Source organism: Gymnoscopelus microlampas (assembly GCF_963454915.1).
Source record: "Gymnoscopelus microlampas genome assembly, chromosome: 4".
Taxonomy (NCBI): Eukaryota; Metazoa; Chordata; class Actinopteri; order Myctophiformes; family Myctophidae; genus Gymnoscopelus; species Gymnoscopelus microlampas.
Window position 1 is genome coordinate 50,202,789 of NC_139941.1, and position 25,504 is coordinate 50,228,292.

The 25,504-nt window shown below is 41.9% G+C and overlaps 1 protein-coding gene across 1 annotated transcript in view; it reads left to right on the plus strand.

Moving 5' to 3' along the window:
* The window catches only part of LOC311044275 (GDNF family receptor alpha-2-like), a 284,954-nt gene that overhangs the window by 59,904 nt on the left and 199,546 nt on the right, over nucleotides 1-25,504 (plus strand). Inside the window, exon 3 of the mRNA XM_084055730.1 lies at nucleotides 16,923-17,009. Within this exon, the coding sequence (XP_083911856.1) occupies nucleotides 16,923-17,009 (87 nt within the window). The remainder of the gene's footprint in view (nucleotides 1-16,922; nucleotides 17,010-25,504) is intronic.

Sequence of the window (25,504 nt, forward strand, 5' to 3'; positions counted from 1 at the left end):
GCACACACACACACACACACACACACACATGCACACACACACACACACACACACACACACACGCACCCGCACACGTACGCACACCGCTGCGCTGTGCCCGGCTGTCAATATGGTCTTTCAGAGAAGAGCCAGCTGAGCACATCTCATGTTGTTCATGATGGTCAATAGTGGGGGGGGGGGGGGGGGGGACAGTTGTTATGTTGAGCAAGACGTTTAAACACAGTAGGGACATGCAGCCTTTCAGCCTGTATACCACATACAATACAATACCAAACAATACAATGCACCACTGTTAGCCCTCAATTACCTTACACACACAGTGTACCTGTTGTGAGGGAGCACAGATAATGGCTCAAAGAAAACAAAAAGCCATTACCCATGCCATTATACATAATACATCCATACAGTACATAGTGTACATAGACAGAGAGTAAATATACGATGTGATGTGATGTGATGAGAGCAGTACGTAACACGAAACTGTGTGTGTGTGTGTGTGTGTGTGTGTATTTCTTTACTTGTGAGGACCAAACGTCAAAAGTATAGTAGAATTTGAGGAATGGACGTTGTGAGGACCGTTTTCTTGGTCCTCGTGAGAAACATGGTTGTTTTATGGTTGAAATATTTTTTAGAGATACGTTTACCATTAGATTAAGATTATGGATTTAGGTTAGGATTAGGATTAGACATTTAGAGGTTAGGCTTAGGGGTCGGGAGTTGTGGATTTTTCCCTATTTCGTACTTAGTTGTGCGGTGATGTCTCACTCCGGAAAATAGCCGATCTACAAGCTCACAATGTGAGCTTGTAGATCTTGTAGATAATCTGCTGTTTTTCGGCTTCAGACTTGCGGTTAAAAATGCCCCCGGGCCCCATAAAATCGGCTTCCTAAAATGTTGATGTCCTCACAAGTATAGTAATACAAACACATGTGTGTGTGTGTGTATCCTTTGTCTTGGTTTACTCTATTCTTCCTCGTACAGTGTTGGCAGGGTATTTTTATACAGTATACTGTACACTAATGCAACGTACAGCGACTGGTTCTGAGAGCTGGGTAATTGCGAGTGGTTAAAGGCAATCTACATATAATTCTAATACCACCCCACCCTCCCCTGCAGTAGTGTAACTAACTACATTTACTCAAGTACTGTACTTAAGAACACGTTTAAGGATTTTTTACTTTACTGGAGTATGCAATACTTATACTTCTACTCCACTACATCTCAGAGGCAAATATTATACTTTTACTCCACTACTATTATTTGAAAACTTTAGTTACTAGTTACTTTGTAGATTTCAATTATTATTACAAAACATGCATTAACCACTTCAGCCCTATATACATTTCGGCCATTTGAAAATAGCAGATCTACAAGTTCACAAGATGTCGCGATGTGACGCATTGTGAGCTTGTAGATCTGCCATTTTCAAACAAATTTTTATACATTTGAAAACTTGAAATGGGACATTCTGCATAATGAGTACTTTTACTTTTGGTACTTTAAGTGCATTTTGATACCAATACTTGTGTACTTTTACTCAAGTACATTTCACATGTCTGCTGTCTGTCTGTCTGTCTGTCTGTCTCTCTACAGCTAGTCTTGCATACTGCTAGGATGATAAGCGTCATATTTCTTGTAAACAATGACAGCTGTTCCAAGGACGTCAGTTCTGACAATATAATGACAATGATGTCATTTTTGTGAATTAGTATTCACAGGACAGTCATAAATGGTAAATGGTGCATTTCTATAGTGCTTTTATCCAATATGCATTACATTCACACACACACACACACACACACACACACACACACACACACACACACACACACACACACACACACACACACACACACACACACACACACTCACACACTCACACACACTCACACCTACGGCAGAGGAAACCTTGCAAACCTGCTCATCGGCAGCAGCTAGGGGTTCAGTGTCTTGCTCAAATACACAATTGACACTAACTCTGGGGGGCAGCCAGGGATCAAACCGGTATAACCTTCCGTTTCCCAAGCGGGCTACTCTACCTCCTAAGCCCCATTCCTCCAGGGTATGGGTTATGTGTCCTGCTAGATTATGGAACGTCCAGAACAGCCAATCGGGTGCCTGTATGTCCGGTGCATAAGCTCTGTACCAAAGACATACAGTATAAAGGTAGACGCCTTCTTCGGCTCTGAGGCATTGGTATCTCGGGCGCTATTTTTGCGTAGGCAAGCTGTAGGCAAGCTTCCACGTGTGTCACAGAAGGGGGCGTTTGGTAGGCCAATCAGAGGCAGGTGGGGGCGGGACAACTAGATTCTGACAAGTCTTAGAAAAGACGCACTGTGATTGGCCAGTAGTCAAGGCGCTGTGAGCGCTGTGATTGGCCAGTAGTCACTTTGAGTGTCAGTTTGCCTACGCTAAAATGACGGCCGCGATACCAGTTGCTCCAATGAACTGCAGAGGCCAATGAGGTATCTAGGTTTCTATATCTATGCTCTGTACTACTAACTAGCCATTTACAGCGCTCTTGTCCCTCCGGCGTATGGGATGTATACTGGTACTAGCCATTCGCAGACATGCAAATATGCTGTCACAAGTCGACATTTGATTGAAAATATACATTCATGGATGTGACAACATACCCCGAGGCCCCCAATTTACCAGAGTCTAAATGTCCACTTTAACTCATTCTCTGCCAATGACGTGTTTGACATGTGTTAGTGTTTTCAGTGTTCATGGCGCTCTTCGCTAACTATGACCTATGAGTCACTATGTGACTCCCAGTGAAGCAGCAAATCACGTGATCGCAGAAAGAAAAAAAAACAGCCACATTCACACCCAGTCTAATGGATTTTGAAGAATACCCTTTTCTCTGCTCTCTGTTGCTTTTTGGCTAAAACAGCCCACATTCAATATTCTATGACTTTTTCAAAGCTTAGTGAAAACGCTCAGAAATCGCCGGCAAGGTCGGCTATTAGACAATGTTTTATGCTGGCGGTTAATGAGTTAAGGGTGTCACGGTAATCTATACCTATACAAAGAGAATAGAAATTGACAGTTGATACAGTTTCGAAATTACAAGACATATCGCGATTCTCGCGTTATTTCATTATGTTAGTCCCGCGCAGGGAAGCCACGGAGGCACCGTTGTCGTTTGGCTGTGCATACATATAAAGGTAGACGCCTCCTCTGGCTCTGAAGCGTCTGTATGGCGGACGCGCTTCCGCTTCCGGGGGGGCAGCTGGAAATTTCCGCGTGCGTCACAGAAGGGGACGTTCAGTAGGCCAATCAGAGGCAGGTAGGGGCGGGACTACTAGATTCTGACAAGTCCTGGAAAAGACGCGCTGTGGTTCGTTCCCCCCGGAAATATGGCGGCCACCATACCAAACAGATCGCTCCAACGAACTGCAGAGGCCAATGAGGTATCTAGGTTTCTATATCTATGGTGCATAGGCTCTATGCACAGCAGCCATATTGTGAAGAAATTCACAGGTGTTGCCAATGATACTAATGAAGGCTCTGTTCTATTCTGGTCAAACAGAGTCAGGGTGCCGATATTGTGCACGTTGGCTCAATGGAAACACTCTGCTACACCAGTGGGTCTAAAATTGGGGTTCAGGGACCCTCATGGTTCCTTGAGGGGGTTCCAAATGGCCCCCTTACGGGTGTGTAACTCTGAGAGTGTACAAATGGAACCAAATGGACCCTTACGGGTCCATTTGGTTCCATGTGTACACTCTCAGAGTTAAAAAGTCTGAGAACCACTGTGCTACACTATATACAGTAGAACAGAGCCTTCATTAGTATCATTGGTAACACCTGTGAAGGAAGTGATACTATGGCTGCTGTGCATAGAGCCCATTCCGCACATGCGTGCTTCCAACGGTGAAACATGGAGCCCACGAAATTGACAGAGAGAGAAAGCGCTGGTAGTGTTGTATAGCGTCCAGTGTGCATTACCTTTCATTTCCTCCATCTGTCCGGTATAAAAAGATGACAGCCAACAATCCCAAACTCCGTCTCCCACATCATTCGACCCACGGGCTGCCTGCAATGTATGAGAACATGAAGGCAAGAGTTACTGAAGGGCTGAACCATGTAGAATTGTAGAATTGTAGAATTGTAGAATTGTAGAATTGTGCGTGCACGCACGCACGCACGCACGCACGCACGCACGCACGCACGCACGCACGCACACACACACACACACACACACACACACACACACACACACACACACACACACACACACACACACACACACACACACACACACACACACACACACACACGTCTCTTTCCTGAGACAATGCTTGCATGGCCTGCCACCTCTCAGACACATCTCATCCTATGTGTGGCATTACTTTTCAGTTTCATGTACAATTGACTGTCAACTTGTGTGGGCGACTAGGCGTCATGATGTCAATGATATTATACAGAGCTATGGTGGAAAGTAACTAGTTACTACGTTATACTTCTACTCCACAACATCTAAGAGACACATATTGAATTTGTGGGCGGTGCAACCGCCCCTATATGTGAGGTTTGGACCCCCACCCATTGCACCCCCCCCACCCTGCGCTGTGTGATTGGCCACCATTGTATCCCCCTAACCCTGCCACCATTGTACACTGGTTGACTCTATTCAGGACTGTGATTGGCTAGTGAAACACATGACACATGTGAAGTCCTATAAATAGGACTGTGCACTTAAAAAAAACACATATATGTTTTTTTTAAAGTGAATCACCCACTGTGATGACTACTGTGACCACACCGCCCACTTCACACTGGGTGTGATTTTTTTTACTCTTTCTGTGGAGAATGTGTCAAGAGTGCAAACTGACTGTTATGTGGAAAGTGGACTGACTAAGTAATCAAATGGCAGGTGTGGGGAATTTGACAGGTGTGGGGGATTTGCCAAATCAAGCCTAGGCTGGGGTTGCCATGGCAATAAATTGGCACACTTGGCCCACAGCCAGATCCTTTTCTGGTGGTTCTGGACAACCGCCTGTCCGACCGACTCAACGCCGGGCACTGCACTCCCTCGGGTCGTCTGTGACGTGCGTGGCGAATTTGAAGTCGGACGGTTGAACGGTTCTCGAGATACGTGGATTACAGACGTACATACAGAGATTTGGTGCATTTTTTTGTAACGCCCGATATTCGAACCCATGTCTCCCGTGTGTTAAGCCAACATCTTAACCACTAAGCCAAAGTGAATTCCCTATGGCCTGGGGGAAGATATTAGACTTTCAGGCCATCAGAATGAGGTTGTAAGCCATTCTGCTACTTTTGCGCATAATTTACAGTGAAACGTGAATGACAGAAATGTGAGAGACAGATGGAGAGAAGGTATAGACAATTAATGGATGTATTAGAGAGAGAGACGGCGAGGCAGACAGCTGTGGCGATGTACATTACAGTTGGTAATAACATGCCACGCTACGTTCATGGCCGTGCGCATACATTTCACTGCATACACTACATCACTATTATTATTATCAGAGCATGCCTCCTGGTGCAGATTTGCGCTCTGCTGAGCGCACCTTTCTCTAGTTTGATGATTAAAATATGTTCACGGAGGACTTTAACCACTTAAAGCCCATATGGTTGAGCGCAGTCCCTCAGGGCTCTATGCTAGTGGCTTTTTCGGTTTTGCTGTTATTGTGGGGGAAGCTGCTACGTGTTGTTGTTAGCTTGTTTATCTGCTATTTTCAATGAAAGCTGAACCCCAGAATACAGATGCTGGGGTTTAAGTGGTTAAGACTGTTTCTGCTTTGCTACACACGAGTATAGACACATAATGTTCAACACACACACACACACACACACACACACACACACACACACACACACACACACACACACACACACACACACACACACACACACACACACACACACTAATGGCTTAAGTTTAGTAGGCCTATTCACCTTATTCTTGGCATTTCTGCTGCTTCATTCATATCCTATCTGTCCACTTCCTTCCTAGTAGGCTACAGGTGTAATGCAGGTAATCAGGTAAACTAGGCTAAGTTTTACCACTTTACATCAGCTATTTGAAAATAGCAGATCTACAAGCTAACAACGAGTCACATCGCAACATGTTGTGAGCTTTTAGTTCTGCTATTTTCAAAAAAATATTGGGAGAAAAAGTGAGATTTTTAAAATATTTTTTGAAACATTAACAACAGAAATCTTTTATGGGGGTCCATGGCAAAAAAAAAACATTTTCAGATGGGGGTCCGCGGACAAATACATATTAATCTGGGGGTCCTTAACATGAAAACAAATTGGGGACCGGTTTAAAAGATGCCCATGCACTCTCTCTCTCTCTCTCTCTCTCTCTCTCTCTCTCTCTCTCTCTCTCTCTCTCTCTCTCTCTCTCTCTCTCTCTCTCTCTCTCTCTCTCTCTCTCTCTCTCTCTCTCTCTCTCTCTCTCTCTCTCTCTCTCTCTCTGCACCAGAATCACAGCACTTTGAGCCAGGATCGGCTATTATCCTTAAAGTCTTAAAGTCTTCAACAGGGGGTCCTCAGAGTTACTACAGGGGGTCCGCCAAATCTTTGTGTGATTTTTACATTAACCACTTCAACCAAGCATCCCTATTCCGAGGGGAACTTAAGCCAAAAATAGCAGATCTACAAGCACACAACGCCTCGCACTGCGAGGCGTTGTGTGCTTGTAGATCTGCTATTTTCGGCAAAGTGGTTTAGTATAGGGGGGAAAAAGAGCAGGCTAAGTACAGAGTGAAAGGTCAGGTATACTAAGTGTTGTTTAAGTGCATGGTTAAATGTCTGGAAACACACATTAACATGAATCCAACATGATAGTGCTGTGAAACAAGTCTATGAAGCTGCCTATGAAATCTATGAAAAAATTCTATACAATATATAGTGGGGGTCCCTGCTTTATCTCGCTCTCAGCCAAGGGGTCCTTGGCCTGAAAACGTTGAAGACCCCTGCCTTAAATAGGCCTATAGGGGTTTTGTATTCATAATGAAAAATCGGCAAAGCTTTCAAATTATCGTAGTGGAGTAAACCTCTGACATAGAGTAGAACTAAAAGTATCAAACATTGGAAATACTCAAGTAAAGTAAAAACATATCTCAAAATTGTAACTAAGTACAGTACTTGAGCAAATGTACTTAGTTACTTTCCATGCTCTTAATCAACTCACATAATCTTTCCTTCGGTTTGATTGATTCACTGAATACTTTTTTAACAGTTTGTAAAAAAGTACAGAGGTACAATATGTCACAGAGATAACTCACAGTGATCAAAGTGCTTTAACAGAAATAAAAACAGCAAGAAACATTCAAATAAATGATAAGAAACAAAACAAAAACACAACGCATCTCAGGAAAATAAATAAACAGCAGATACATTTCACACCTGGAGGAGAAGCTCAGTGACATTCCCCCAAATGCATGTTAAAACAGTATAGTGTTTTTAGCTGATTCTTAAACATTATCCACAGACGCTGCAGCTCTCAGGCCACGAGGAAGGGCTTTCCAGAGTCTAATCTAGCAGGGCAGTTAGATATGCAGGTGCCTGGCCATGCAAAGCTCTATAAGTGAGCACCAGGACCTTGAGCTGAACCCTAACAATGACAGGAAGCCAGTGCAAAGAGGCCAGAACTGGAGTAATGTGACACCTTCTACTGGACCTATAGTTCATTGGTTCTCAAAGTGGGGTCCGTGGACCCCCAGGGGTACTTGAGGGGGGTTCCAGGGGGTCCCCAGCTAAATGATGGACAGGGACCAAATGGACCCTTATGGGTCTGTAACTCTAACGGGTCCATTTGGTTCCATTTGAACACTCTCAGAGTTAAATTAACATTGGTTTTACAATGTGAATTGGGGTCCCAGAGGTATAAATGCCATTTAATGGGGGTCCGTAGCCTAATGCATGTCAAACTGGGGGTCCTTGAAATGAAAATGGTTGAGAATCACTGCTAGAGAGCCGTAAAAACCTTCTCTTATTGGGGTCCCTGGCTTATCTTTTCAAATGGGGGTCCGTGGGGTAATAAGTGTCAATTAGGGGGTCCTTGACATGAAAAAGTTTGAGAACCACTGCTATAGTTAACAGTCTTGCAGCAGTATTTTTGAATTAATTGGAGGTGGTCAATGGACGTCTTATTCAGGCAGGATGAGAACGAATTGCAGCAGCCAAGGTGAGAGGAAACGAAGGCATTGGATAATCATTTATTTTGTCAACATCAAAACATAATTGTTTTTGAGGGACCCAATACAACCAGCCATCTCGGCTAAAATGATAACACAAAACGCCCCTGAGGGCTTGCTTCTATTGTGGTCCTATAAGTACGCTGATATGTTCATCAAGACATACATATAAAGACATTTATTTTGGCAAGCTAGACGACGTGTCTAATGGTCCAGTTGCTAAATTGCAGACAGGTGCTCTTTCATGGTGGTTTTGAAGGAGTATAGGGCAGGGGTCTTCAACAGGGGGTCCGGGACCCCTAGGGGGTCCTCAGAGTTACTACAGGGGGTCCGCCAAATCTTTGTGTGATATGATTGTTTTTTTCACATTAACCACTTGAACCCCAAGCATCCCTTTTCTGAGGAGAACTTTAGCCAAAAATAGCAGATCTACAAGCTCACAACGCCTCGCAGCGCGAGGCGTTGTGAGCTTGTAGATCTGCTATTTTTGGCAAAGAGTTATGGGTGTAGAGGGGAAAAAAAGAGTAGCAAAAGTTTTTCTGAAACGCAATTTTATACAATACAGAGGGGGTCCCTGCTTCATCTCTTTCTCAGCTAGGGGGTCCTTGGCCTGAAAACGTTGAAGACCCATGGTATAGGGAGTCACACCTTTGTATGGCTGATGGTGGTAGGGCGTTCCACATGTTGGTGGCATAATAGTAGAATGAATTCAACCCCATGTTTGTGCCGAATCTGGGGGGGAATGAGACTCCCTCTTCCTTTGGTGTTACTGTTTCGTCCAGGTGGGCGTGGTTATATGCCTAAACCTAACTCGAACCCAAAAGAGACATTTTATGTCTTCCCTGTATGGACCCAAAAGTGAAAATAGCCGATCTACAAGTTCGCGACACGTTGTGAGCTTGTAGATCTGCTATTATCACTACTTCTTAAGCTTTTTTAAATGCATTTTTAATGGAGTTTAGATTTTTTTATGAATAATTGTGAGGAGAAAAAAAACAGTTTGGGAACCACTGCCTTAACATAACCTCAAAACCACGCCCACCTGGGCGAAACACCTGGGAAAGAGGGAGTCCCGGGGGGGATGAGATCAGTGGAGCTCCCTCTGGTGTTGTGCCTTTGGGCGTTTCACTCTTTTTGAAGTAGTTAGACAGGTGCATGGGCCCTGATCTCTTGAATATCTTGAAAACGAGGCTCATTGCAAGTTGATGTCTGTCCTCTAACACATTGGTTCTCAAAGTGGGGTCCGGGGACCCCCAGGGGTCCATGAGGGAGTTCCAGAGGGTCCCCAGCTAAAGGATAAATAGTTAGGAACCAAATGAACCCTTATGGGTCTGTAACTCAGAGAGTGTACAAATGGTTCCATTTGTACACTCTTTAGAGTTAAATCAACATTGACTTTACAATATAAATTGGAGCCCCAGAGATAGAAATGCCATTAAATGGGGGTCCGTAGCCCTAATGCATGTCAAACTGGGGGTCCTTGAAATTCAAATGGTTGAAAATCACTGCTATAGAGCCGTAAAAATCTTCTCTTATAGGGGACCTTGGCATATCTTTTCAAATGGGGGTCCGCGGGGGCTAATAAGTGTCAATTTTGGAGTCCTTGACATGAAAAAGTTTGAGAAGCAATGCTCTACCCTCTAGCATAATGAGCAGGAGTTAGGTGAGTAGGTGTGGTGTATAACTATTGATTTGATCTAGTGACTGGTTATCTGGCGGTGCACTGACTGCGCGTCTGTCTTAACCCATTGAGACCGGGAACGCCGTGTCATCTGTGTCATTTTAGATTTTATAGCTATAACCATTATTTTATACGTTGGCTATTCAAAAATAGCAGATCTACAAGCTCATAGCGCGGCACCGAGTGCCGCGCTACGAGCTTGTAGATCTGCTATTTATTTTTTTATCGTGAAAATGCGTGCAAATCTTTGAATATTTATTATGTTTTAAAGTAAACATTTTTAACTCAAATCTTTTGCTCCTGGGGGATTCTACAAATGTCTTCTAAATCCTAACAGTTAACAAAATATATATATATATGTTGCTATATATCTGTGGTTCTCAAACATTTTTCATGTCACGGAACCCCAAAATGATGTATTTGTCCGCGGACCCCCCCATCTCAAAATATTTTGTTCCAGGGACCCCCAGAAGCAAAGATTTGAGTTAAAAATGTATATGTGTATACAGTATATGCACACATTTTCACGATGAAAAAAAAAATAGCAGATCTACAAGCTCATAGCGCGGCACTCGCTGAGCTTTTTTTTTTGAAAAGCCAAATAAATCTATAAAATGACACAGATGCGTTCCCGGTCTAAATAGGTTAAGCAGAAGGGTATTTTGGGGGGATTATTTTCATTAGGCATGGACCGGTGCATGGTGTTCCATGCAGCTCTGCTCCGGGTCTGTCCCGTCCCACTACGTTGTCTTGGCTGTGGTGCTTGTGTTGTGTGTGTTTTTTTTCCGGATCAGAATTGCAAAGCTATTACACACCGGAGGCTTGGTCTCAATCACGACCGAATGCCTATGAATTTTAAATGCAGGATTAGGAGGGGCCTGCAGAGAGAAGCAGACACATGGGAAAGACGCACTCAGTTGAGTGCTAATTTGAAAATCGTCCTATTTTTTTTTACTTTTGCAAACAAGCCGGCTCTGGCAATTCAGTGTTTAGTTGTTTAGTTAGTGATGTGGATTTGTTGTATCTGATTCTGTGTCCAAAACACAACCACACACACACAACCACACACACGCACAGACGCACACAGACACGCACACAGACACACACACACACACACACACACACACACACACACACACACACACACACACACACACACACACACACACACACACACACACACACACACACACACACACAGCTGCACGCACATGTTTGTGTTACTATTCTTGTGAGGACATCATTGTTTCGGGAAAGCGATTTTAGGAGTGTCAGTATTTTTGACATTTTTAACCCTAAACCTAAAGCTGTAGCTGATCCTGATACAAGCTGCTCACAACGGGCTCGTATTTTTCGGTGAATGACATCCGGCTCGCAACTAAAGTATGAATCTGACATCACACCTGAACCTAACCTGTAAATGTCTGAATCATAAACCTATAACCTGAATCTTTTCCTAATTCTACTAACTTCCCCCAAATCATTTTTCACCATTAAAGGAGACATCCGTTCATTTTTAGTGTTATCTTTGATGTGGTAAATCACTTACCAACGTAGAAATGCCCATTGAGTTACTCCACAAATCCCCCTGTCGACCCCCACCGTTGGCATAATACGAGGCGCGAAGATAGCCCAAATTCGCCTATTTTAACAAATGCAAAGTCTGTTTTTTTTTCTCCTAGCACTCATTGTGGAGCCCCATGAGACCCTTACGGGCGATGAAAGTCTCGACAAGCTAACCGCTAATAACAGAACGGGCTAACGCTCGTTGCTTGTTTCTCTCCGAAACCTGGCAACCTGGTGTTGCCAGGCAGAGAGATAAGCAGCCAGCGTTAGGTCTCACATTTCTCATGTGAGACCTTAGAAAATTGTCCTCAAACAATATATGTTTCTCAAATTCTACTATACTTGTGAGGGCATTTGGCCCTTACAAGTATGGGTATTGCAAGTACACACACACACACACACGCACACACAGACACACACTGCTGCTGAAAATCACAGCACTTTCACGAGCCAGGAAACAAATGGTCCTCTCTCTCTCTCCAAGAGGAAATGAGTGACCAGGATGAACAGTCTGTTTTACATTTAGCTAAATGAGCTCTCCTCGCCGGCCGCTCTGCGCCGGAGCCTTTCAGCGTCGGGTTGGACAGCTGTTGATCAGACACTGCGGTACACGGGGCGAGGCAACATTATGTTAATTATGTCATAATGTCATAATGTAATAGTGTACGCTATGTAACATTAGGCCCGCGATGCTGTCGGGTGGAAAACTTTGTACTGTATGAGCAAAAAAAAAAAGAGTCACTTTTCCAGGAAATGGGGAAAAAAAGAACCTTGTGTTCCAAATTACAATTTACAATTTGGCATTTAGCAGGCGGTCTTAATCCAGAGCGATTTACAGTAAGCAAGGACAACACAAGGTAATACATCAAATTTATAGGAATAGTAATCTACTAACAAACAAATGCATAAGTAAACCAAGAACCTATTATCAGTCTAACCGTAGAATATCCAAAAAATGGATCCAATGTAGTGATTATTTTCATTGGTTAATTATTTATGAAGCCCATGGACACACTTACACATCCTACTTTCCTAAATGTTTCAAAAATAGACAACCTACAAAGTTGTACTGTAGATGGCGACTATTTTCACAACTCTCACCACTAAATTCACAAACTTGTTCAATGAAATGTAAGGCATTAATTTGAGAAAATACATCACAAGTTGAAAACATGGAGATATGAGGTTTCTGCCCGACAGCAACGATAATTATGTACATATCGACGCTGTCAGTTGGAAAACCTTGTACGTCCGAAAACCTATACTTTTGAGGAATTGTAGCGAAAATGTTCAGAAATAGTGAAAACAAGCTCATAAACGATGCACTGCATTGTGAGCTTGTACATCTGCTATTTGCACTACTTTTGTGCAGCACTCTAGTCTAGTGAAGTAGGGTATTAATTCACGGGGAAAAGAAGGTTGAAATATGGCCTGTTTATTCTGGCTGGGTTACACACACACACACACACACACACACACACACACACACACACACACACACACACACACACACACACACACACACACACACACACACACACACACACACACACACACACACCGTCAGAAGATGACATGCTTACTTTCCTGACTGCACTGATATATTTGTTCTTCCCAACAGGCCTTGAACGAAGGCCATTTTTGGGGGAAGGAGAAAATTGGCTCTGGGAGGGAAGAGTGTACCCAAAGTAAATTAGTCATTTAACCCATTAAGACCGGGAACGCATCTGTGTGTCATTTTTCAGATTTATTTGGGCTATTAAAAAAAATAGCAGATATACAAGCTCACTACGAGCTTGTAGATTTGCTATTTTTGGAAATATCTTGTGCAAATCTTTGAATATACATATTTTTTAAAGCGAACATTTTTAACTCAAAGCTTTGCTTCTGGGGGTCCCTGGAACAACATATTTTGAGATGGGGGTCCATGGCCAAATACAATTTTGGGGGTCCTTGGCAGGAAAAGGTTTTGAGCACCACTGAAACATAAGTTCTTTTCCAAAACGGATTTAGAAGACATTTGTAGAATCCCCAAGAAGCAAAGATTTGAGTTACAAATGTTCGCTTAAAAATATATATATATTTAAAAATGTGCTCACATTTTTAAGATTTTTCAAAAATAGCAGATCTACAAGCTCATAGCGCGGCACTCGGTGCCGCGCTCTGAGCTTGTAGATCTGCTATTTTTGAATAGCCCCAAAAAAAATCAAAAAAATGACACACACATATGCGTTCCCGGTCTTAATGGCTTAAAGTGTTGGACACGCTGCACATCCAAAAAAGCAACTCATGTTGTGATGATATGATGATCATATTTATTAGCATTCCTGCTGCCCGGCCCTCCTCATGGAAATCTATTCATTATCTCCGCGTTACAAACTTGTAGAGCCTGCAAAGGCCAAAGCAATCTTACAAAGGGAAAAGACTTAATGCTGGCGTTGAGCGTGGAGGAAATCATTATTACCATCTGATACATGTGTTTCTTCTTTCTCCACTATAGCCGATAAGGCCACTTCAAAACTATAAGATATAACGTGTGTGATCCTCAACCTTTTCTTTCATTCAAGGACCTCCTGGTTTGATATTTGATATGCAACACCCCAATTGATACATATGTTTATCTCTGGGACAATCTGTACTTGTAATATCCTCGGCGTTAACTCATTCACTGCCAGAGTAAATAAAGATTAAACACAGAGGGTTTCACCGTGCTTCTGCGGGAAAAAGAATGTCATCGCGACCCCCCGTTTGCTTGTTATAGGCCATTGAACATATGGCTCGTCAAAAATGCACAGTAAGACCAGGGAGGCGAGATTTGGACCCTTGGCCGTCCCCGCACCTGATGTTGATAACCAGTGAGCTACAGCTGTGTCTCATCTTCTCATCTTTTTTCCCCTTACTTTGTTATTTATTTATTTATTTATAAGGGAACATAAAGAGTATATTATTACTAAACATGCATTTTTTTAGTCTGTCTGGGAGTCTGTATGTGGCCACGAATGCGCCACAAATGCTACAAATGTTTGTTGCACCAAATGAAGTATAACATGTTCTAGTGAGTCATGTGCCAATGATATTCCAATACTGCTTACCTGTAATTGGCTTAAATTTAGTTGGCTTCGGATTTGTGGTCGGGACTGGCACAGCCCTGGGAAGGCCACCCGTTCTGGTGAAGACCTGCGGTCCAAGGAGCACAGGCTTACCTAGTGATTTTTGTATTAGTAAAGGAACATATACAGTCGAATATTACTATTACTGCAGTGTTATACCATGCAGATTCTGCTTCGGCAACTTTCCATCTGCAGTCACTTGGCACTAGGTTACAATGCATACATATGGGCTGTTAATCTGCAAAGTCCACAGTAATACTACTAATATTATACAGCAAGTCATGACACATAATGTGCAGTATTAGACGCTGGGGGGATATCAAAGTGTAGAAGGGCATATGCATAAGGTGTAATGCCTTCAAATTATGCATTGAGCTGTACAATCAAACGTGATCCAGATATTAGCGATGAGATGTTTGTTTAGCCTCGAGCCATATAGATTTTAACACTCTGGCTGTGAAGCTTCTCCGGGAACTGCTACTCTTAACATGAGCCAGAAGTGTATTCCAATAGCTAATGATAGACTTAAAAGAGAAGCTGAGGACTTTGTTTTTATTGTAAACAGAGGAAGAGCTCCCAAATAGCCAGTCTAGCCGATCTTCACGTTCTCATCCCATTGAATGGAGCTGTTATCACCGTTATCATCCCGTAGCCCTGATGGCCTACCAGGAGGCTCTGGTAGGCCGTAATCAGCCTTGTGTTGTCATGTGAACTGTCCAATTACGTCCCGGAAAAGACGCACTGTGATTGGCCGGAAAAGACGCGCTGTGATTGGCCGGAAAAGACGTGCTGTGATTAGCCAGTAGTCACTTTGATTGGCAGTTGGGACGAACATTTTTCCCAAAATATGATTTACGATTCTGTGCCTATCGGGACATAACTCGGACGGCGCTGAGTAGGCAGAAGCGGACATCGCAACGTTCGGCACGGCGACTCGCTCGCCTTAGCTAACTCCCCGGTGCCTCTCGTGGCTTTGACTTTTTTACAGGGGCCAGTTCCGAATTGCAGCCACCTGTAAGTGCTGTTTTAGAGCGGTTTTGAAGGACAGTAAGGATTCACATGTATGTATAACTGTTGGTACAGTAGGGCATTCCACATTTTAGTGGCATAGCAGTAGAACAAATTTAATCCCTTGTTAGAGACAAATCTGGGTTGCACGTGATCTATGGAGCTCCCTCTGGTGTTGTGATTGTGGACGTCATTGATGTTTTTGAAGACATTTTAGGTGTAGTGTATCTTGTAGACCAGGCCCAGAGATAAGAGGTTTCTGCCCGACATGCAACAACACGTATTTTAGTTCTACTTTAAAGCTCTGCATCCATGCAGCCTTCAGTGGTCGGCCGTATTATTAAGCAGATAACTCAGATGCAATATACATAACGTTCCACATTCCCACGTTGACATGTGCTTTGAAAGCTCAGCGCTAGAGGGGTAAAAAATAAAAGTCTGTGTGAAGTTTGAAGTATCCACACATTTACACCCCACCCCCCAAAACCCCCCCACTGACTTTAAATCCACATGTCAGAATGCAGCCCTTGCTATTTTTAACTTGAGGCTACTTTTCCACTTTTTAGACATAATTTAAAAAGAAGAAAAAACACACTGCGTGTTGATGTGGGACTGCGGACGAGACATGAACATATCAGACAGAAAAACGTGTATCTCCATACTTCAATGTGTTTTTTTTGGGGTAAATGAATGCCCTACTTTGTCTAGGCCTGAAAGTAGTTGAAATAGCCCCAATCTACAAGCTTGTAGATCTGATATTTCCATTACCTTTGAAAAATAAAACAAAGAAAACACTTTAACAGGAACGTGAAAGCGGTTCATTGAGGATTGTCCTGGACGGCTGGCCTAGCGGTCCGGACACTTAGGCTCAATGTAGTCTGACAGCGAGTCGCGGGTTCGAGTCCCGAGCCTGATGGCCTTTGCTGTGTGTCATTGCCCGTGTCTCTCTCCCCAATTCCTGTCTCTCTCCACTAATACTATCCAATAAAGGCAACAAAAAAAAGAATATTGAGGATTCTGTGCTGGTATTTTGGGATACTTTCACTCCACTGCATTTCAAAGACAAATATTGTACTTTTGACTTTCTAGGAAGGGGAAAATTATTATTATTCATAAGAACATTATGAATGAACCACTGAAGCCTTTATTCAAATAATAAAACATAGCCGATCTGTCTTTGAAATGTAGTGGAGTGAATATCAAGTATCCCATATAAAAACAATATTAAAAATATATAATATTCAAGTAAAATGAGCATATTGGATCCAATGGAACACATGTTCTTTTTTTTCTTATTTTCTGCTGATAAAGAAAAACATGTCTGCCATCATATTTCAAAGTAACAGACCGTTTTGTCTTCTGTTCATGTTTTCTCAGGTGGAGAGTTCTACGAAACCTCTCCGTATGAACCCGTGGCTCCGGTACGTCATCCGGACGCCTTCCGCCTGGCCTCCATCATATCAGGTAAGGTCTTTTTTTTTTGTACTTTGTAATTTTACTTTTGAATACTTAAGTATGTTTAAAGACATGCACTTTTGACTAGTTAAGAATGTTTTCTTAACTCTTTGCCTGGAATGAACGAGTCAACTCGTTGAATTCTGCTGAGGCGCAGCCTGCCGTCGAAGAGTTTGGACGAGTTTTCGTTCTTTAATCGTCTTATAAAAGATGGCGCTGTTCTCTGTCAACCGAGTGATCAGCTTCACTTTCCACTCACCCGGATCCGGAAATAACATCATACGAAGATTTCTGCTTCCGTCCACTTCCTGTTTAATGGTTTCCTGGAAATGCCTATATCTTGGGTTGACTTTCGTTTCCACTGTATTTCGCAAGACATCCTATTTTCAACATGGTCTAAACATAATGAATGGGCAGCTCCGGTTATACATTTTGTTTCTCTAGACAACGAACAGTGATCCCAACGGGCTGACAAGCGATCATAATGTATATAAATGTTCTGTGGCCAGTTGGGGAGGTGGGAAAGACGTGCATTTTTGACGGTCTATGCTGCTTTCCGCGTGCCTTCGACATGGAAAGTTACCTCGCGGGTGAAAATTGTTTCCTCTGGGGGTCTACCTGTTTGACCACTTGAAAAGGTTAAAAAACACAAAAACGCTGGCAGCGGGTGAGTGTATTAATGTATATACTCTGGCAGTGAAAGAGTCAAGCAAATACAGCAGTACTTTAACACAAGTAGCCTACAGACAGAGCGACTTTCACTCGTACTTGAATCATATACTGGAGACCATGGAAGTATCTTACACTTTGACTCAAGCACCGGGGGGTTGGACACTTTGTTTCCACCATTTTCTTTGATCTTGAACGTGCCCCCCCGGTATATACTCCGTCATGTGAGCGGAATAAAAGATGTAGCGCATGCAGTAACCTGTTGAAAACAACATGTTTTTCACACTAGCTGCTCCGACAGGGGTCAGAGACAGAGCGTCTCCCCTGGGAGACATAACTGCGTTCAAAGAGCCTGTTGAAGACAACTTATTTCATCGCGCTGGCGCTCTTAACCCGTTGAGACCGGGAACGGTATTTATTTTGGCTATTCAAATAATAGCAGATCTACAAGCTCATAGCGTGGAGCTTGTAGATCTGCTTTTCTTATATATATATATTTATTTTTTATCCTAGATTTTTTTCTCATAGCTCATATTTTTTTCTCAAGCTCATAGCCACGCTATGAGCTTGTAGATCTACTATTTTTGAAAAATTGTGAAAATTTGTGCAATTATTTGAATATATACATATTTTTTCAAAGCGAACATTTGTAACTCAAATCTTTGCTTCTGGGGAAGCAGGTTTTTCTTTTTAAAAACGTATGTTTTTTTGTGGCGCTCAAACTTTTTCATGTCAAGGACCCCCCAAACTGTTATCTATTTGGCTGCGGACATCTCAAAAGAATATGTTGTTCCAGGGACCCCCCAGAAGCAAAGATTTGAGTTACAAATGACAAATGTTCGCTTTAAAAAAATTACATATATTCAAAGATTTGCACACATTTTTATAATTGTTTAAAAAAAAATAGCAGATCTACAAGCTTGTATATCTGCTATTTTTGAATAGCCAAAGAAATAAAAAAAATAACACACAGATTTATTCCCGGTCTTAAAGGGTTAAGCGAGACCGCACTGACACAGCCTTTTGAAGTATAGCATATACCACACAGTAAAAATCCTGGGCGTTAATTGGACTCTGAGGAGTTTAAATCGACCCTACCCTCGCGGGGTCCATTCCATTCCATTTCCTGCACTCCTTCGGAGTTGAATTAACACTCACAGATTTCACTGTGTATTCTCTCCACCACCCTACACCTATAGCCCTACATATATTTCCCGCGTATTGATTTTGCTTTCAGTTTGATTTCCTATTTGGCTTACTAATTAACCCGTTAAGACCGGGAACGCATCTGTGTCATTTTAAGATTTATTTGGGCTATTCAAAAATAGCAGATCTACAAGCTCATAGTGCGGCACCGAGTGCCGCGCTATGAGCTTGTAGATCTGCTATTTTCGAGAAATAAAGTCGTGAAAATGTATGCAAATCTTTGAATATATGTATACATTTTTACTCAAATCTTTGCCTGGAACAAAATATTTTCAGATGGGGGTCCACGGGGGTCCGCTATGAGCTTGTAGATTTAATTTTTTTAGAAAAAATCTTGAACATTTGGTGCAAATCTTGGAATATATATTTGAGATTTTTCTTAATAAATCTTTGCTTCTTGAGGGTCCCTGGAACAACATATTTTGAGATGGGAGTCCGCAGCCAAATACATATGATTTTAGGGGTCCTTGACATGAGAAAGTTTGCGAACCACTGATATAGCAATATTATAAGATTGTTAGGATTTAGAAGACATTTGTAGAATCCCCAGAAACAAAGGTTTGAGCTATAATGTTCGATCTACAAGATCTAGATCTACAAGCTCATAGCACGGCACCGAGCTTGTAGATCTGCTATTTTTTTAGTAGCCAAATAAATCTAAAAATGACACACAAATGCGTTCCCAGTCTTATTGGGTTAAACAGCCGGGCTCTCGGCATGAGGGGCAACTACTACGGCTCGCTGTTTAATTTACTGCTTATTACCGTAAGGGCATTACTAATCAATGCAGAGCTTATTATAAGACGGGGCTACAATGGCTAATGCGGACGGGGAGAGAGAAGAGGACGGTGGCTGGCCGTGAAAATAATAATATAGGTGGGAATGGACCCAGCAATGGATCCTGTTCAATGTCAGTGCTATACAGGCCAAAAGTGGGGGTCTGGGGGGTCCCTGAGGGGGTTCCAGGGGGTCCCAAGCAAAATGAGTTAATATGGTGTCAAAATCTCTTTAACCACTCGGACTCTATATATATATCAGCCAGTTGAAAATAGCAGATCTGCTCTTTCAGTGGTGTAAAGTAACTAAGTACATTTACTCAAGTACTGTACTTAAGTACAATTTTGAGGCACTTTTATTTTACTGTAGTATTTCCAGTTTTCAATACTTTTACTTCCACTCCCACACACTACATTTCAGAGGCAAATACTGCACTTTTACTCCACTTTAATTATTTGAAAACTTACTAGTTAGCCTACGTTGTAGATTTTGATTATTATTACAAAACATACATTAACCTTACAAGATCACAATAAAATGGTGCATTTGAATTGCACTTTTATCCAAAGTGCTTTACATAGATTGTGCATTACATTCACCCATTCACACACACATTCACACACCGATGGAGGAGGAAACCATGCAAGGCACCAACCTGCTCATCTGGAGCAATTAGGGGTTCAGTGTCTTGCTCAAGGACACTTTGACACTAACTCTGGGGGAGCCCGGGATCAAACTGGGAACCTTGCGGTTGCCATCCGGCCACTCTACTGGCCACTTTACCCCTGAGCCACTGCCAGCTCAGGGGTAAAGTGGTCGTGATGCGACACATTGTGAGCTTGTAGATCTGCTATTTTCAAAACATTTGTATCATTGCGTATTTCTACATTGCAGTATTGATACTTTTACTTAAGTTAAAAACTGTGAGTACTTTTTCCACCACTGCTGGTTACACCACAACTGATTATAAGACGCCGCTATGGCTTAAATTCAGTGAGGAGAGAGAAGAAGCTGGCTCTGGCTGGGCCGTAACAAAAAATAGGTGAGAGCAGGACCCAGCGATATGGTTCCTGTCCCTTTGCCATAGAGCTACGGGGTACAGTCACTTGAAAAGGCAATCGTTTTCCTTTCATCCTGTACCGACAGAAATCGCCCGAGGACATTCCACCCCACCCTCCCCCTTCCCTTGTTTCTTTTTTTATTATTTTATTTTTCTTCCCCTCTTTTTTGCCAAAAGCAATTTACACACGGAAGAGACAGCGAGTTTGTCCTGTTTTGGCTTGATGTATCTGGCTTTTGTTTTTATATCTGGGAGGTAACTGGAGATATCCACGCTTTCTGCATATAACCCATTAAGACCGGGAACGCATCTGTTGTGTGTCATTATAAATAGATCTGCTATTTGTTTTAAATTTCTTGAAAATGTGTTCAAATCTTTGAATGCATATATATTTTTAAGTGAACGTTTTTAACTCAAATCTTTGCTTCTGGGGGTCCCTGGAACAACATATTTTGAGATGGGGGTCCGCGGCCAAATACATATCATTTTGGGGCTCCTTGACATGACAAACTTTGAGAACTACTTATAGCAACATAGGTTTTTTTTACTGTTAGGGTTTAGAAGACATTTTGTAGAATCCCCAGAAGCAAAGATTTGAGTAACAAATGTTTTCTTTAAAAAAAAAAATATATATATTCAAAGATTTGGACTCTGTGCCGTGCTACAAGCTTGTAGATCTGCTATTTTTGAATAGCCAAAGAAATCCAAAAATCACACAGATTATTTTCCGCTCTTAATGGGATAATCCCCTTAGCCCTTATCCAAGTCAACCATGTATCACTGGGGTGTTTTTTTTGGAAAATGCACTTCTTTGATATTGACTGAATTGAACTTGAAGAGTTGGTGGGAAAATAAATATAAACAAATAAAAGGCAAAGGCCTTTGATTACTTTGTGGTACTTTTTGAGAGGGATATTATTTACAGCAAACTGCCTCTTCTGATTTAAAGAGATACATCAGGGAAACAATAAAACTGGACGGCAGGCGCAGGACAAACAGTGGAAATATATAAGAAATAATAAAAGTCCGCGGACTGCAGACTTGAATACTGTACATATTATTTTAGACACACATACGGGTATTTTGGAGTGTGGCCGCTTTCATTGGGTGAAACAACACAGCTTAGGAATTGCATTACGGAACGTACACATTGTTACATTTAGTGCATACATGGGCAACTGGCGGCCCGGGGGCCACATGCGGCCCCCACCTTCACTTAATGCGGCCCACGCGTTAATATCGGAATACTGATATATTATTGATTTCAGCTGTTATAATACCAAACATGCAAACATGACCCGCTTGAATTACTTCAGTCTATATTATAGTAGCTTAATGACTAGTATTAAAATTCTATTGTCTTTTTCTATGTCCAATGTATTTGCATTTGAAATGAAATCAAAATGTTACTTTTCAGGATTCCAATAAAAAAATAGCAGATCTACAAGCTCAGAACGTGTCTCACTGCGACGTGTTTTGAGCTTGTTCTGCCCATAATGCCAATAATTATTATTGGCAGCTATTCTGCCAATAATAATATTCTTTGAGACACATCAGAGTTTTTGTCGGGTCAGACAAGGGTATCACGTGACGTTGATCCCCTTCCCCTATTGGCTCATACTAGGACATGACGTATGTGTAGGCAGAAGAATATCTTGAGAGTATCGGAACATTTTGAATAATTTCGGCCAATTTCATGGCAAATATATATCAATGTCGCTATATTAATCAGTGGTTCTCAAACTTTTTCATGTCAAGGACCCCCAGAATTATATGTATTTTTTTACTTAACCCATTAAGGCCTGAAGCCGATTCCACAAATGCCTTCTAAAAAGATGCATGTTGCTATAGTGGTTCTCACACTTTTTCATAATTGTCAAGGACCCCCAAATTTATATATAATTGACCTCGGACCCCCCATCTCAAAATATGTTGTTCCAGGGACCCCCCCAGACACAAAGATTTGAGTAAAAAATGTTCGCTTTAAAAAATATACTGTATATATTCAAAGATGTGCATAGATTTTCTGCTATTTTTGAATAGCCCCAAAGCATAAAATATCGGTTAAAGTGGTTACACAGATATGCGTTGCCATGTTTTAACGGGTTAAGTCAGTAACAGGGGACTCATTATACTGTATCCATCTTTTGCTCTGCAGAAGCTTCCTCTCTCCTCTCTCTCCAAGGTGAAATATCGGATTTGTTCTCCGAAATCTATTTAGCCCCCTCCTCTCGTTCCTCTCGTTATTTATCATTTCTGAGGACAGATTAATTGATTTGTGGTGCCGTGGCAGAGACAACCGCGGAGAAAACAGATAAGTAATTACACACTTTGTTTTCTGTGGCAAATACCTCTCTCACTTCCATTGCCAAACCACAGTTAGAAGTAATCATAATCAACACGATGGCTGGAAGACAGTACTCAGATTTTTTTAAGTACGGTAAAAGTATCCGATACCACAATGTAGAAATTATTTCTGTTATACGAGTAAAGCTCCTGTATTCGACATTTTACCTGAGTAAAATTGGCATCAAAATATACTTGTAGTGCCACAAGTAAATATACTAATTATGTAGAAAGATATGTTTTTGTTCGCAATGCGTCGCATCACAACCTTGTAGATCGGGTATTGGCAGCGGTGTAAAGTAACTAAGTACATTTACTCAAGTACTGTACTTAAGTTTTATTCCACTACAATTACATGAACACTTTAGAACACTTCAGCCCTTATACAGTATACATTTCGGCCATTTGAAAATAGCCGATCTACAAGCTCACAATGCGTCGCAATGCGACACATTGTGAGCTTGAAGATCTGCTATTTTCAAATGATTTGTATACATTTTAAAACTTGTGAAATGGGACATTCTGCATAATGAGTACTTTCTACTTTTGGTACTTTAAGTACACTTTGATACCAATACTTTTGTACCTTTACTCAAGTACATTTTGAATTCCAGACTTTTACTTGTAAGAGTATCTCTACATTGTAGTATTGATGCTTTTACTTAAGTAAAACATTTGAGTACTTTTTCCACCACTGGGTATTGGCAGGAATACAGGGTATGTGATATTTTTTGGCTAAAACACAATGTGTTTTTTGTTAAAAGGTCAAAGCTCTAGTATATTCTGGTAGTAATCATTGCTATAGAGTGTTTTCTCCCCATAACAGGGACCTCCCTGTCTGCCCAGCTCTTTAATAACAAGAAAATAAATGCTCAGGTGGGTTTGCCAATTTCACCCAATCAGCAGAGAGTACCCATTCATCAGCTTCAATTTGATTGGGTTCCAGTTCCAATTTGCTCTGCTCATTCCTGGGTGTCATCACTTCCCATTGCTCTTGTTTATCCGGCAAACAAGAGGTTTCTCTCCTGATTAGATCACCACCTGAGAACGTTTTCTTTTTTTTCCTGTTTACTAAAGAGCTGGAGAGACAAGGAGAGACCCCTGTTACTGAACAAACACTATATAGCAATGATTTATATCAGAATATAGAGCTATTTAACACTTATTAAAAACAAGACAAACTAGAAAATGTGCTCCTCGGAGCACAGGTCTCCGCCAGTACTGTTCCTGATTAATCCTGTCTTACCTATTTATATTACATATTGTCACGTGTCACTTGACCAATGTTAACTTGGCTGATGAAAGCTCACTTCAAAAAATATAAATGATTTTTTGAAGTGACACACCTATTTATAGGTTTGTATTTCGTCATGCGTCCCGCTAGCCAATCAAAAGCATTGGTGACAACATATTGTCACGTGAAGCTTGACCAATGTTAGCTTGGCTGAGACGGACGGACACACGGGAGGACAAGAACGAAAACATACTCTCCACCTCTGGCGGAGACAGAAATCCCATCTCAAAGTGGGGTCCCAGGGACCTTAGGGGGGGTTCCAGGGGGGACCCCAGCAAAAGTAGTTAACATAGAATCACAATCATTTTAACCACTTTATCCATTTATTCTGTATGTTGGCTAGTGAAAAATATTTTGAATAGCCTATATTTTTGAAAAATCTTGAAAGTGTTTGAAACTTTTTTTTCCACGGCTCTCCGGGCATGGCGGCTGAGTGAGGCACACGCACGAGAGAGCAGCTCCGGAGCTTTATAAAACATTTTTATCCTTTATAATCCACACCGTCAGTAAACTTAACGAATATCCAACAGCACTGCTGTAGCAAACTACAGCTCAGCCTAAATTTAGTTTAAATGACCGGTGGCAAGAATAAACCAGACGCCATGTCCACTAGACAAGCCACTCTGCAGCAGCTCCACTATCCATATCGGACCTGATAGCAGCAATTTCAGCTGAAATAAAAACACTCTCGCCGATCAAAAGAAACTTTGAATGCTGTTGGAGCCAAAGTGGAGGATTTTGGTCCACGTCTGATTGCAATGGAAACGACCCTCTCTGACCATGATAGCGACCGGCTGAACTACCTTGAAATACATGATGAAACTCCTCCAATCTGAAAACGATTATTTTAAAATCAAAACAGAGAACCAAGAAAGTGTTTGAAACATTTTTGGAATAATTTTACAAATCGTCTCTTCTGGGGGGGTCGCTGGCACAAACTGTTTTCAGATGCGGGTCCACGGACAAATAGTTCATACGTCAATTTGGGGGGTCCTTCACACGAAAAAGTTGGAGAACCCACTTAGTTACTTTCTCCCCACTGGAAAGCGTATCAGAGGCTGAGAGAATGCTCTGCCACGGTTGATGAGGGCAGGGCGGGTGATGTTGTGTATTCTGCAAGAAGGAATGTTCCATCTGCAAGATGGAAAATGT